The 15,749-nt window shown below is 44.8% G+C and overlaps 1 protein-coding gene across 1 annotated transcript; it reads left to right on the forward strand.

Annotated features, from left to right (window-relative positions):
* The first annotated feature begins 265 nt into the window (after positions 1–265).
* Arpc4 (actin related protein 2/3 complex subunit 4) lies at positions 266–12,639 on the forward strand. The gene is made up of 6 exons (XM_026383128.2): positions 266–342; positions 3,592–3,710; positions 4,964–5,075; positions 7,754–7,849; positions 8,987–9,157; positions 11,733–12,639. The coding sequence occupies exons 1-6, from the start codon at positions 340–342 to the stop codon at positions 11,736–11,738; spliced, it is 507 nt and encodes a 168-aa protein (XP_026238913.1). The 5' UTR covers positions 266–339; the 3' UTR covers positions 11,739–12,639.
* The last annotated feature ends 3,110 nt before the right edge of the window (positions 12,640–15,749 follow it).

Here is a 15,749-nt window from a genome sequence, read left to right on the forward strand (position 1 = left end):
GCCCAACCTAAGGTCGGGCTGTACTATTGTATGATAGGGGGAAGGCTTCGGGAAAAGGTGGCCCAAGAGTCGAAAGCATGAGGGAAAGATGCATGGGTAGAGGGAAAAAATTTGATTAGTGATTTGGAGCTTCAGGACTTTAAAGATACCATGATAGTCGGAGCGTGAAAATTTCATGAAGATACAAACGTTCTTAGACTGTCCTGCCCTGTTCTGAAAACAAGATGGTGCCGCCCGGAAGTCTGGGCGGAGACTGCGGCTGCGCTGCTCAAGAAAGGGCAGTCGTCGCGGGGCCGGCCACTTCCGCACTTCCGCTTTCCGGCCCAGCCAGCGCCCGCGATGGTGAGAGAGCCGGGCCCCGCGCCAGGGACCCCCTCAATTCTGTCTTAAGGCTACGGGTTTACGGGAGATGCTAATTCGCCGCGGTGACCTGGGGCCGAGGGGTGTCAGAGAGTGTGGGGGCACAATGAGGGTTGGAAAAAGGGTGGGGCGCGGGCCAAAGTGAGGAAGGGGCAAGCAGGGGAACTGGCTGATAAGAAGCAGGCCTTGCGGCTTCCTGGTTGGGCATGCAAGGCAGGTATAGAATATTCCTGAAGTATGGAGGAAGCCGGAAGCGGGGCATCTAGGCTTGTGGTAGTGCCTGAAGGCCCGCAGTAGGCCCAATAGCCTTGTCTTGAGGCCGCTGAAGTATGTATTAGGGCCACTTCCTTGTCTAGATTAGAGCTTCAGTGAATACACCCCCTCGTCCTCTCTTTCCTTCTTGACTCCACTGTTTTACCGAGACAGGTGCCCACTTTTCCTTGACCTCTGGTGGGTACCACCAACCTTGTTTCTATCCCAGTGGAAGGTCACTCTTTTTGTTGCCTCCATTCACGGGTCATCCTATTCAGAGCTAAACTGTGTTGACTTTATGTAAAGTCGTACTGTCCATCCCTCCCTTCCTGGGAATCTTTCCCTTTCATATATGTGATAGTTCCAGAGAGTTGTGACTGTGGCTCACCACCTCTCCCTCTTATCACTTTTCTTGCCTCCAGGCTTTGGTGACCTGTGTTCTGGTGACTCCTCAGTCTGCATTCCCAGCTGTCATTCAAGGATCACCCAGTTGTTTTGAAATTAGACCACTAGTTCAAAAGCCATCTAAACCACCTATTCCTCCTGTGCTACTTTTCATACCTCGCTGAGAAATATGGTTTATTTTTGCGGTTCAGGAGATAAAATTCAGGGCCTCATTCATGCTAGACAAGCTCTCTGACACTGAACTACCTCTCCATGCCTGTGTGTGTGAGAGAGAGAGAGAGAGAGAAGGGAATGTCCTTGGAAAGGAATCTGGGGTGCTCTACCACATTCTCAGCCCTTTTTTATTTTATTTTATTTTGCATTAGGGTCTGGCTAAGTCACCCAGCCCACTTGGGATCTTCCTGTCTCAGCTGCTGTAGTAGCAGGGATTACAGGCATGCACCGTATCTGGCTTGATTTTTTTTAAAAATTCAAGTTTGAGACATTTCATCATACTATCTTATTTTATCCATAAAAGTAAGGCATCACAGGGTTGGCCACCTAAATTTTACCTTTATATGTATTATCTATAAATGTTGACAGGCATGTAACCATTGCTACAATCAAAGTACAGAATATTTTCATCACCTCACAACATTTTTTCCAGTCCCTTTGTAATCCTCTTCTTTCCCCAACCCCAAATACCCCTGATTTTTTATTTGCCCTTATCGTTTTGTTTGCTTTTTCCATATTGTCTTATATATGGAATTCTTTCATGTACTAGCTTTTTATTTTATTATTATTATTATTTTACATGATGCAGGGGATTAAACCCAGGGCCTGGCACATGCTGGGCAACCACTACCAATGAACTATACCCCTGTTCTCTAATATATATACTTTTAAGTATGGCTTTTTGCTCTAATACATTTGAGATCCATTCATGTTGTGTGTATCATAGTAGTTATTCCTTTATAAAATGCTTAATAGCATTTTATTGTATGAGTGGACAATGTTTTGGTTTTTTTTAATATCATTATCTTCTGCATCTAATGTCAGTCCTTGTGGTTCTCTGTCCTCTTTACTGTCCCTGTCCAGGTTCTCATAAGAATTTCTTGAATAACCCTCTCTGCTCTATGTCTCACTTCCCTCTCCAGCCCATTCCCCAAAGAGCCACTGTGCAGCTGAAGTCATGTAACTTCCTCCTCAGAAAGCCCCAGTTTAAAAGAAAAGCTAACTTAGTAGCCTAGCGTATAAGATCCTCATGATTTTAGACCAGCCTTCTGTTGGCAGCTTCATCTATACAATCTAAAGTGCTTCACATGTACAGAAACCTTATACTTGTTACTGCTATTGGAACTCCTAATGCCCTTTTTTTTTTTTAAGAGAGAGGGGGGGACAGAGAGAGAGAATTTTAATATTTATTTATTTTTTCTTAGTTCTCGGCGGATACTACATTTTTATTTGTATGTGGTGCTGAGGATCGAACCCGGGCCGCACGCACGCCAAGCGAGCGCGCTACCGCTTGAGCCACATCCCCAGCCCCTAATGCCCTTTTTTATTCTATCCTTGTTATTTCATTTTTTTCTACAGAAAGTTGGTAAGACATTAAATGTGAGGTACTGAGCTAGCTAGGTCCAAGCTATGTAACTGAATGAGGTAGACATGGTTTACAGTCTAGTGTGAAAAAGAAATCACTTTACAGGGAGACATAAAAGATATGTCATGGTAAATTATAATAAATGCAAAGAAGGGGGAAGTCAAGAAAGATTTCTTTGAGGAAGGAAGAGGCCTTCCCTAATAAGCTGAGCTCTGAAGGATTGGAGCAGAAAGAGGAGGAAAGCCTCCAGATAGGTGTTCAACTTGTATAATGTCTTGAGGTGAGAAAGAACTTGACTAATGTAATTAACCGTGTAGGTCGAAGCTGATTCCTCTACTGGGAATGTTTTTATTCTATTTTTTTTTCCTCATTGTAAACTCCTGATCCTGTATCCAGTCAAAACCAGTTTTTTTTCTGTCAATATAGATTTCTTATAATTCTGATTGTTTTGTACTTCGTCCTACATTAAACCACATGTCCTCCACCCAGTTGAGCTATTTGAGGGCAGAAATGATCTACATATCTTTGAATTCCCAGCTAGCTCACTGCCTGGCAAATAGTTGACTTCTGTGCTTATTGGCTTAATGTAGAGGTTAAGAACATTCACCTGGGTACCTCTGGATCAATTACTTGGCACCTTTTACATTTGGAGCTGGATGATTCTGTTGTATGTCACAGGATGTTCAGCATCACCTCTGTCCTAACCATAACCCTAACCCTGTCCATTTAATACCAGTTGTACCCAGACAAGTCATGACAATCCATATGTTTATTCTGAATGTCTCTTCTCAGGCAAAATTGCTTCCTGTTCAGAACCACTGCTCTACACTTAAGACTGAAAGGCATCTTGAAAGCCTAATGGGTTCTGTTCACTGTGACATCCCATAGCTGGATGCTCTCAGGCCAGCCTGGCTCCAGGAGAGCTGGAGTAGTGGACCAGTGGGGTGGGTGAGGCAGATTCTGATTCTCCCCAACTCTTGTTTTTTTTCCTACAGACTGCCACTCTCCGCCCCTACCTGAGTGCCGTGCGGGCCACACTGCAGGCTGCCCTCTGCCTGGAGAACTTCTCTTCCCAGGTTGTGGAACGACACAACAAGCCAGAGGTGGAAGTTAGGTAGGAAAGGAAAACATCATCGGGGGCAAAGTATTAGTGCTATTTAGGCAGTGCCATGAACCTGTGTCCTGGAATTGTCAGGATAGCTTCAGTTCACATAATTTGTCTTGCTGCCAAGGTGAACAGTGATTCCTGATTTGGAGTGAAGAAAAGAGGGTCAGTGGGTTGGCAGGGCAAAACCCAGGGGAATATTTCTTCTGGAGCCAAGATTGCCTGAACAGGACTGTTCATGAAGTAACTCCTGTGGCTTTATTGAATTCATTGGCAGTTTAAGCAGAGTTTGGATAATTTGGTTATCTGAGATGCCATCTCTACACGTCTCTGTTGTTGTTGTTATTACTGCACATTGAACCCAGGGGTACTCTACCACTGAGCTACACCCCCAGGACCACCCCCTGATACCTTTTTTTTTTTAATGTTGAGACTAGCTTCAAACTTGTGATCCTCCTGCCTCATCCTCCCAGGTTTCTGGGATTACTGATGTGCACCATCACACCCAGCTACTGTTATGCTTCTTAATATACATGGTTTCTACTAGACATTTAAAAATATTAACAGCTCACAGACTGCCACAGTTAACTACCCTAGAGATATCAGAGATTTGGAGGTGTTAAATTGAGACCTGAGCTTAGGAGTCCCAGTGGTACAAAAGTGATTCATTCTAGGTTAATAATTAAAGGACTTTAGGGCTGGAGATGTAGATTAGTGGAAGAGTATTTGCCTAACATGCATGATGCCTGGGCTCAACCCTCAACCATGTCCCCCCAAAAGAAGAAGAATTTAAAAGAAGCCAAACTGTGTTTATTCAGTTTTAGCCTGTCATTATTCTGGAACAGATGCTTTCCTCATCCCCTGGTTTGCCTATAATTATTAAAATCAGCTATCTTTGGCAAAGCTCTTAACATGTAGTAGGTACACTGTTTAGACATTTGAGCCTTTTTGATTTCTCCGAATCTTCACCTGTGAAATAAGAATCAGAGTCATTTTACAGATGAGGAAGTTAAAATTCCAATCCTGTGACATGTCCAAGGAACATAACAGGAAGCTGAATTTCAAAACCTTTTTGTCCTGACTCCAGGGCCTGTGCTCTTTTTGCTGCAGAATATGCTCCCTGGCTTCTGTCTTGGAGCATACTTGCTTGTTAATCTTCTATAGTTTGGATTCTGTGGTTTCAGTGATTTTAGGACCTGCTGTTAGGTCACCTTAACTCTTCTTTCTCTAATAATGAGGTCTCTGTGACTTTGTGTTTTCAGGAGTAGCAAAGAACTCCTATTACAGCCTGTTACCATCAGCAGAAATGAGAAAGAAAAGGTGCTGATTGAGGGCTCCATCAATTCTGTCCGGGTCAGCATCGCTGTGAAACAGGTGAGTCACCATGCAGGAGGCCCATAGTTAGGAGCTCTCTTTGAAGTAAAGGGTCCCCATTTAACAGACCAATGTGGCATATTTAGTTTAGGTTCTGCTTGCTTGAATGTACTCAGGAAATGGTTTGCCAAAGCAGGTCAGAAGAATAATATGAGCAGTTATGTCCAGTAGACCTTGCTCTGGATTAGAATGCAGCCAAGGTTGTATGACAAGTTAGGGATCAGGTCACAGAACCATTCTTAAGGAATGAGGAATACATTTACTTAAGAAAAAAAGCAATGCTGGTACCAATTTCATAGCCATACTGTCTGCCACTGCCACTTAGTTTAAGAAATAAAGTACCGGAGCTGGGGTTGTGGCTCAGTGGTAGTGTGCTCACCTAGTATGCATGAGGCACTGGGTTCGATCCTCAGCACCACATAAAAATAAAGACAATAAAGTCCATCAACAACTAAAAAAGTACCAATTCTACTATGTTTCCTCAAACAGCATTTCACCAATATCTGTACTTCCTGCTACCCCTACAGTGCTTGACATATTCATGTACGACCTAGATGGTTAATTTACTTAATAGATTTTGAATTTTTGACTTATTTCCCCTTTCTCAAATTGGAAAAGAAACTTTATGCCATAAATGGAAATACAGTATCACTTTCCACAATCTATTACAATTCTAAAAATAAACACAATAAAAACAATGTTATTCAATTCAAACTAGATACTATTGCCTACATAAAGCTCCAACATGAGGTCTGCTGTCTTTATTCAAAATGTAATATTGCAAAAGCCTGTGATCCCAGCTGCTAGGGAGACTGAGTCAGGAGGGTCACAAATTCAAAGGCAGCCTCAGCAACTTAGCAAGAACTTGTCTCAAAATAAATAAGAAAACAAAAAAGGGCTGGGAATGTGGTTCAGTGGTTGAGTGTCCCTGGATTCAATCCCTGATAATAAAAAAGGAGATCAGCTAGATATGGTGGTTGTAATCCCAGTGACTCAGGAGGCTAAGGCAAGAGGAGTTCAAGTTTGAGGCTAGCCTCAACAACATAGGGAGGGCTTCAGCAATTTAGTGAGACCCTGTCTCAAAATTAAAAAAATAAAATGGACTCGGGATGTAACTCAGTGCATGTGGCCCCTGGATTTAATCCCTAGTACAAAAAAAAAAAATGAAATTGATCAAATAATGTTGAGTGCATGTATGTAACAACAAATTTCACTATTATGTATAATTAAAATGTACCACTAAAAAAAAATAAATAAATGGAAGATCATCGGGTATAGGGAGGTATTAAGGGCATTCTAGCACCCAGCTATAGAATTCTTCTTTAAGAAATATTGAAATAGTTCAAAAGGTGAAAACTTAGCCGGGCTCAGGGGTGTATACCTATAATCCCAGCAGCTCGGGAGGCTAAGGCAGGAGAATCACAAGTTCAAAGCCAGCCTCAGCAACAGCAAGTCACTAAAAGTTGTGAAACCCTATCTCTATAAATAAAATACAAAAAAGGACTGAGGGGCTGGGGATGTGGCTCAAGCGGTAGCGCGCTCGCCTGGCATGCGTGCTGCCCGGGTTCGATCCTCAGCACCACATACCAACAAAGATGTTGTGTCCGCCAAGAACTGAAAATTAAACATTCAAAATTCTCTCTCTCTCTCTCTCTCTCTCTCTCTCTCTCTCTCTCCCCTCTCTCTCTCAAAAAAAAAAAAAAAAAAAAAGGACTGAGGATGTGACGAGACTCAGTGTTTAAGTGTCCCTGAGTTCAATCTCCGGAACCCCACTACCACCCCCCAAAAAAGGTGAAAACTCTGTTGATTGATGTATAGTGACATTAAAACAGAGACTACCTAAAGTTGTCTCAGTTACCCTGGGTGGTATGTGCCACATATTTCGAGAAGTAGTGCACTGTGAAACGAAAAAGAGAGTTTGTTTTGTTTTGTTTTGTTTTTTTTAAATAATGGCCTAGGCCTGTAATCCCAGCTGCTCTAGAGGCTGAGACAGGAGGATTGCAAATTCAAGGCCAGCCCCAGCAGCTTAACAAGACCTCAAAATAAACAAAAAGAGCTGATGAAGATGTAGCTTTAGTGGTGGAACATCTTTGTATTCAATTCTCACTACTGGAAAAAGCAGAATGAAAGAAATCAACAGGAATCATCTAGGCAGTACGATTGAGGATCATTTTGCTGGGCATGGTGGCACATACCTATAATCCCAGAGAGCTGGGAAGCTGAGGCAGAAGGATCACAAGATTGAGGCCAACCCAAGAAACTTAGCGAGATCCTAAATAACTTAGTGGGACCCTATCTCAAAAAGGGCTGGGGATGTGGCTCAATGGTAAAATGCCCCTGGGTTCAATCCCCAGTCCAAAAAAAAGGGCAGCTTTGAATGGAGATGTGGACTGTGAAAGAGCTGATAAGAGGTTTGCCAGAATTGCCCCCCTGGAATGGATTAGGATGCTGTTACAGTAATGCTTCATTAGGATAGAGGGGCCCTTAAGTAGATCCTCCTTTCAGTTGGCATCTATGTCCCCACCATTCACAGTTCTGTCAGTGATTGATCCCAGTACCAAATCCCACTGTCTCCCATGGGCCTGGGGACAATTGGGTCCAAATACCAAGCTACTAGTTGTTTTTGGCCTCCCCGTGTCAGCTTTAGAGAACCATCTTTTTTCCTTTGCTCTCACCAGGCTGATGAGATTGAGAAGATTTTATGCCACAAGTTCATGCGCTTTATGATGATGAGAGCAGAGAACTTCTTTATCCTTCGAAGGAAGCCAGTGGAGGTAAGACCTTATATATCTATGTCCCTAACTCCTGAGATTCTGTGCCTGAGTGGCCTATAATTGTCTGTTGAGCCAGGATTGCTACTTCTTAGTTTTTTTTTTTTTTTTTTTTTTTTGTGTGTGTGTGTGTGTGGTGCTGGCTATTGAACCCAGGGCTTCATGAACACAAGGCAGGCACTGGGCTACAGCCCCAGCCTGCTACTTCTGCAGCAATAGGATACCCCCTGACTGAGGTGAGAGTCAGCCTTCATCTCAGCTGGAGCAGTAGCAGACAAGATTAAAATCTTAGGGTCTATACATCACTCATTACCAGAGTCTACAATATAACAGCAGAAAGAGCACAATGAATTAGAAATCCTTTTAAACGGGTTGGGGATATAGCTTAGTTGATAGAATGCACAAGGCCCTGGGTTCAATCCCTAGCACCACAAAAAGAAAGAAAAAGAAATCATTTTAAACTCTGCCACCAATTTAAATCTTAGTTTTTCAAAGCCACAGTTAACATTGGGTCAGTTGTGGTCTGACTTTGTACTTGACTCCTTTACACAGACTCCCTACCAGGTTAACTTAAAATATCCCTACCAGCTGCAAGGCAGAGCATGGGCAGAACAGGCAGATGTGTTGATTAGACACACCAGATGTGTCCGCCAAGTTTTTCCTCATCTTGAGCCAAATTCTCTCTCCTGGTCTTAGAGCTAACTTCAGTGGCCACATAGAATAAATAAAATTGCTCTTCATTACACACCCTCTTGTAATAAAAGACATTCTTACCTGCCAAATCTCACCCCTCTTCCATGTTATCTATTCTCTGGAATAAAGTCTTCTTTATTGTTTGTTTGGATTATTCTGAAGCAAGATTACAAGTCCCTTCATTCTCCCTTAACTTATTTTGAATGCAGGGCTTTTTGTGCCACAGATATTTCCAGAGGCATCTGATATATACAAAATTCTCTTCTGGGTTCAGTTGTTTGGATCCACAGGATGTGGACTCCTAACTGACAGGGCCAGTTATCTTGGGAGAAGATCACAGCCAGCTGGAAGCATGTGAGTAAGTAGAGCAGAAAACCTGGCCAGTTAAGTGTCCCCTGGGGCTAATTCTCTCCTGTTTCTTCTCTTCCTCCTCCCTACCTTCCCTAGGGCTATGACATCAGTTTTCTGATCACCAACTTCCACACAGAACAGATGTACAAACACAAGTTGGTGGACTTTGTGATCCACTTCATGGAGGAGATAGACAAGGAGATCAGTGAGATGAAGCTGTCAGTTAATGCCCGTGCACGTATAGTGGCTGAGGAGTTTCTCAAAAATGTAAGTAGGGGGCCTTCCTGCTTTCCTGCCTGAGGTGGAAGGAGCCATGGGTTGTGTGGAGTTAGCACCTGGTGGGAAAGAGGTGCCAAATTTCCACATCTTAAAATGTCCACAAAATTCTTAACCTATTCTAGTTCAGCCCCCAAGTGAGGCTAGGGAAGTGCATGTGCCAGGTTTCCAGAAACATAACAGTTAATCGTCGTGTAATTCCATTTCTCAAACAGAATTAAATATCTTTCTTTAGTGTCTGTTTCTGAGGCTTCAGGTCCTGATTTCCTCAGCCTGTTTCCCATCACTTTGATGGCTTAAGGCCTCTGGATCCCTCTGAAATTGTTTGTGCCTTTCTAACAGAAAGGACTGCAGTTCTGAAGAGGAGGTAGTGTTTACATTGAGAAACTGATGACATAGTTGTTCTTGTTTAGATATTCAGGATAGGCCTTCTTAGGCATTTTCCCCCTTTCTTCCAAACAGTCTTTGGTTTGTTGATAAGTTCCACTCAAAGTTGACTGTGATCCCCAGATGGTAGGTTTAGTGTTTACTCCTCCCAGTTAATACAGATCACCCAGAAGGAGCTCAGATTTCTAAAAATGGAAATTTAACATACTTCCCCTGGGATTTAATCATACTGAGGGTGGCCCAGTGCACAAAGTCACTGTACCATGTGTGCAAGGGAGTAGTCCAGCTGCCTACCAGTCAGACCTCCTGGGTGTCAGTCTATTTCCTTTGCCTACTCAGCTATGTCACTGAGCCTCTCAACTAAGCCTGAGTTTCCTCAACTGTGAAATGAGGATGCTATTAATATTTACCTTTCAGAGTGGTTGAACTTTAAATGAGATCACGTATGTCAAATGTAACACCTGATACCTAGTAAGCTTTCTGTGTAAGGTGGTACGAAAGTTTATGCCCAGGGCACTAGGAGGCCTCTAGATTCAACTAGCATGTTCACAATTCCTACTTAATATTCAAAACAGGAGTCTAATACTCCCATGCGTTTGACATGTGGAAAATGTGGTGTGTTTTTTCTCCTATTTAAAAAACACAAAATTCTGCTAGCCACAGTGGCCCATGCCTATAATCCCAGTGGGTTGGGAGGATGAGACAGGAGGATTGCGAGTTCAAAGCCAGCCTCAGCAATGGCAAGGCGTTAAGCAACTCAGTGAAACCCTGACTCTAAATAAAATATAAAATAGAGATAGGGTTGTGTCTCAGTGGCCAAGTATCCCTGGGTTCAATTTCTGGTACTTATCTTTTGAGTTAAGTGTTACTGTGTGATTTTGCGGTGTGGAGGTACTGGGGATTGAACTTAGTGGTGCTTTCCCATTGAGTCATATCCCTAGCCCTTTTTATTATTTTGAAACAGGTGTTCACTAAGTTGCTGAGGGCCTCACTAAATTGCTGAGGCTGACCTTGAACTTGTGATCCTCCTGCCTCAACCTCCCAAGTTGTTAGGATTACAGTAATGTATGCCACTGTGCCCAGCAGGTGTTACCATAATTATAGATGAATAAACTGAGGTCTGGAAGTTATTTAATCACCTGCTAAAGTTCCAGAGCCAGGAAGTGGAGGAACTAGATGTGGAATTGGGTTTTCTGATGTAAAGATCTAAGACAGTACCTCAGTACCTAGTGGGGTTACAAATTCAGGTACATACACAGGTCAGGCAGCAGCATATGTGATCGAGGTGGGCTGAGTGGGGACCTGGTGAGCTTGGGCCTCATTTGAGGAACATTGCCACCACGTAGCTCCAGCCTGTTGTACTTTTCGAAAGAATTCCAAATCTAGATTTATATATGACATCTTCCATGTTATCAAGGTTGGCAGCTAATTCATAGTCTTTTAAGCACCACATGGGCTAATCTTTGGGCTATGCTCCGTCATCAGCCATTGATTCACAGCCTCTGGCTTATTAAGTATTGTTCTTGGCACCATGGGGGATACTTGAGGGCAGAAAATTTTCTAAGGCCTGTGCTGGTTGGAGGATCACCCAAAGCTGTATCCCTCTCACCTTGGCCTGCAGAGTTCCCATGTCTTTTTGTTTTTTTATTTTATCTTTGGTATTAGGCATTGAACCCAGGAGATTTTGACCACTTGAGCTACATCCCCAGCCCTTTTTATTTTCTGTTTTGAGACAGAGTCTTGGTAAGTTGCTTAGGGCCTCTAAGTTGCTGAGGCTGGCCCTGAACTTGTGATTCTTCTTCCTCAGACTCCTGAGTTGCTGTGATTACTGGAGTGCACCCTGCACCCAGCTCTGAGTCCCCATGTCTAAAGAAGGCACCTTCAGTTTATATGTAAGACACTGACAGAGCTTTATGGTAGCATCCATAGCAACAGTCTAGGGGAACTGTGGAGAAGCCCTCGATACTTATCTAGTGCTAGATTTAGGGTCAGTGCCCCCACAGGTCTCTGCTGAAGATTGGCTGAGTTAAGAGTATGCTCAAAGGATGTTCTGGGACCCAGCCCCACCCTTCAGAACTCTGTGTACAGTGGCAGCTCTCAGATCAACCCACCATCCTGGAGCAGGCCCACCCGGATACAATAATAACCACTATTCACTGCCTCTTGGTTCTCTTGACAGTTTTAAACCATCTGGCTGGATCTCGCGGCCTACCCCCTCAGCCTCTCCCTGTGTCTCTGCGAAAGCATCCTGGAGTCACTCCCCAGAGCGGCAACGGCAACAGCGGCAGCAGAAGCGGGGAGCTGGGTCGGGTGGGCACTAGATGCGGGAGGGGGGTGGTGTGCTTGCTAGCTGGGCAAGAAAGCAGCAGTGGACCTGCCCCAAGGCCACACGTGCCTGGTCAGGCTGGCTTCTGATGTTCAGTCCCCTGGGCTGGGACAGATTTTTTTTAACGTCTTGAAACTTAAACTTTGTGCTTGTAGGAGACTGTAACCTTTTTGTCTTTTTTTTTTTTTTAAACAAACAACCTCCACCTCCAGTGGCTGTGACTGGTCCCAGTGATTGTACCTTATTGGTCGCTGTGGGTCTGGGCGGGCCTGGAGCCAGAAGGCGACTACTTTTTCTCCCCTGTGCTACCCCAGGTGGGGAGAGAGGGAGGTTTTAGACTCCAGTTTCTCTCCATTGCTCTCTTAATCCCAAGCCTCCTTGGGCCCAGTAGAAGTGGTGGGAACCTTCTATGAGCTTCCTGAGCTCTGCCTGAAGATGGCCTCCCAGCATTCAATGGGGACAAGGGCTGAATCCATGAGTACCAGCCATACCTAGGAGCTGGAGCCCAAAAGCCAGGCAACTTCTGGCTGCATGGGGCCGCTTGGTGCCCTTCCAGCTGAGAGGGGCCACTGTCATGCTTTGTCTCAGTGCAGTGCCTGTGCTAGAGGTGTGGAGAGGTAAGTCCTCCTCCAGAGCTCCCCCTGGGCCCTCTCCGCCTGCTCTGGCTCCTCTGCTCCCACACGCTCGGTTTCTTTTCTGATTCTAGTGGATCCTCCCACCCCTGATTAAAGTCTCTTCTTGCCCTTTTGGGGCTGCATGAGGTCTGAACTCTGTGTGTATATGTGAAGGGAAGGGAGGTGGTGCTATTTTTATTTCCTGAGACCAAGCAGCTGGTGCTTGGGCCTGGAGCTCCCCATCAGTCTTATAGATTGATCCTACCATTATCCCTGCCAAAGACTCCAACCCAGTGACCATTGCAGTCCAAGTACCATGTGTTTCTGAAAATGTTCTGTCCATTCAGTGTTGGTGCTTTTCACATGATCTCATGTGGGCTAAAAGATAACCTCAGAGAAACATCCGTCCTATTTTTGGATAAGAAAACTGAGGTTCAGTGAGATGAAATAGCTTGCTGCAAGTCTCCAGACCATGAGCAAGAAGTTTAGACTTCTGCCTGGGCTAAAGCAGTAGTTATTTCTTTTGGTACCAGGGGTTGGACCCAGGGGTGCTTAAGTACTGAGCCATATCCTTGCCCCTTTTCATGATTTATTTTGAGACAGGGTTTTTTTAAGTTGCTCAGGGCCTTGCTCAGTTGCTGAGGTTGGCCTCATATTTGTGATCCATCTGCCTCAGCCTCCTGAGTCTCTGGTATTACAGGCATGCACCAATGTGCCTGGCTTCACCTTTATCTATTTAAATTACTACAGTTAAGTGAAGTTTATAATCTGGTTCCTCAGTTTCACTGATGTCATGTTAAGTATTCAGTAGCTACAGTGACTAGTAACTACCATATCAGCACATATATTTCCATTGTCAAAAAAAGTTATATTGGATAATGCTAGACCTTTTTTAGTGATAACTTGAAGTAAACAAAACTGATTTACGTTTGAGTTCTGACTCTTGTTGCTGGATTTGGACAAGCTGTGTATATTCTATGCCTCGGTTTCTTTTTTAAACTGGGGATTGAACTCAGGGGTATTTTTACCACTGAGCTACATTTCCAACTCTTCCTTTTTTTCGGACAGGATCTTACTAAATTGCCCAGGTTGGTCTAGTCCTTCCGATCCTCCTGCTTCAGCCTCCCAGGTAGCTGAGATTACAAGCATGTGCCACCATGCCTGGGTCAGTTTCTTGATCTCTGACATGGAGACTATGAAAGTGAACTGACACAATCTCTGCCACACAGGCACTGAATGAACCACTGGTTGTTTGTTCAGTATCTGAGTTGTCTGATAAACTCCAACATGCTAGGCTTGGGGATATCCCTGCTTTGAGAAGACTTGGGAGTCCAGTAAAAGAGCTAGGCATGTGAATAAATATATTGAAATGTTTCATATGTATTGTTGGAAGTCTGGGGACTGGGAGGGGGCCATATGTATAGGAGGGTATAAAGCTTCTATAATGGTTGGCCTTTGAGCTGAACTTCACAAAAAGATTTTCTTACAGATGGCCAAAGGGGTCTTTTGAAGGGAAGAATAAAGAAATAATAAAGGAAGGAGGGGCTAGTGGTGGGAACAACTTGAATAGGTATAATCCCCTTTATGACATTACCTCTGTGACCTCCTGCCTTGCTAAATTAGCTAGGCTCTCCTCAGAGGCACATGGCTATGTTGTATCATTGCAATGAATGTGAAAGGTACTCGCAGCAAAGTGCGTGACCACGAGTGTGTGGCAGTTTCTTACTCCCCTCTCACAGGATGGCATTTACCAGGTGAGCCAGCAAGAACCCTGATTTGTGGCAAATTTCTCTCCCAGGATCCAAAGATCCTTAAAACCAGATTTGCAGGCTAATGAGAACAGACTGTATGGTTTTAGTCAGCTGGTTCTCTCTTAGGTCTTTTAGGATACCCCAGCTAAGGAGGTTTGGGAAATGTAATCTTTGGTGTCAGTTGGACAGGTAGTTAGTTAAGGGACCTACCTTCACTGTAAGAACAGAACTGCCCAGTGACTGGGTTCCAGCCAGGACTCTCCTGGACTGCACTTGCATAGGCACTGCTCAAGTTAGCCTGTCAAACTGCTGATTTGGTCCTTTGTGATCAACAGGTCAAACCCCATTGAGTGATAATCACAGGAAGATATGTATAAGTGTGCCTCAGACCTGGCTTCCAGTGTTGCCTGTGATTTGTGGCAGTTATTTGACATCTTGGAGCCATATTGCCCCTATGACTTTTGAGGATAATACTTTACCACTCTCTCTAAATGGTCATTTACAATCTTGACCTTTTAAATTTATTTTGCATTTGATTTGAATGATGATCAGTTTTTCTGTTTGAGTTACCAGGAGAGGAGGTATGTGTTCTGTACCCATGATTGCTCCCCGCAAATACAGCCTCGACTTTGATTTTCATATCTGTTCCCCACCACCACCAAACTTACTAGCCGCATCTATCTGCTAGGCTCTCAGATCTGAACTGGGCTCACTAGGCTCCAGCCACTCTGGCTGCCTTGTATTTCCCCAGAAAGGGTCTTCCCTTTCGAGGTTGCCAAAACTGTTTCCCCTGCCTACAATGCTAAAATGTTACCTCTTCGGAGAGGACATCTTTGCCCTAATGTGTACTTCTTTCCTGGTTTCAGCTCATTGCTTATTCACTGCCCTCATACCTGTAGCTATTTTGTTACTTGCTGTTATCCCACACTGGGCTATAAGCCTCTTGGGGTTGGGGTTCACTTGTCAGTCCCCAGCCCAGTGCTTAGCACGTGGGTGGCCCCCTATAAATACGGTGGGGGGCATTCCACGCAGGAACCGCTGGATAAGGAACCAGGATTCCAGCCCAACGTTCTGTTCTACCCTCAGTGCCTTGCCCATCAAAGGGGTGGGGATAAATGAGGCCCAGAGCCTGGCTCACCCTGGAAAACCCCAGCTCCTCTGACCTGGGGCGGCTCCGGAACCCTCTGGTCTGATTGTGCCCGGGGGATGGTTTCTATGGTGACAGCAAACAGAGGGCGGGGCCTGAGTGCTTCTCAGAGAGGCAGCGCTGGGAGGGAGGCGGGCTCCAGCGCTGGAAGGGCTCGCGCAGCGAGGGGCGCATGCAGGGCCCTGGCGGGGCACTTCTGAGCACCAGGGAACTGGGCCCCGTGAGCCAGGGCTCGGCCACCTGGTTCAGCCAGGATCAAGGCCCAGCGTGCAGTTGGCGGCGAAAGCCCCAGCCACCAGATCCACACAACAGTTCCCCCGCCTCTTGGCCCTGGGTTCCCTACCCACAATACCGGCTG

The sequence above is a fragment of the Urocitellus parryii genome, chromosome 16, assembly GCF_045843805.1.
Source record: "Urocitellus parryii isolate mUroPar1 chromosome 16, mUroPar1.hap1, whole genome shotgun sequence".
Taxonomy (NCBI): domain Eukaryota; kingdom Metazoa; phylum Chordata; class Mammalia; order Rodentia; family Sciuridae; genus Urocitellus; species Urocitellus parryii.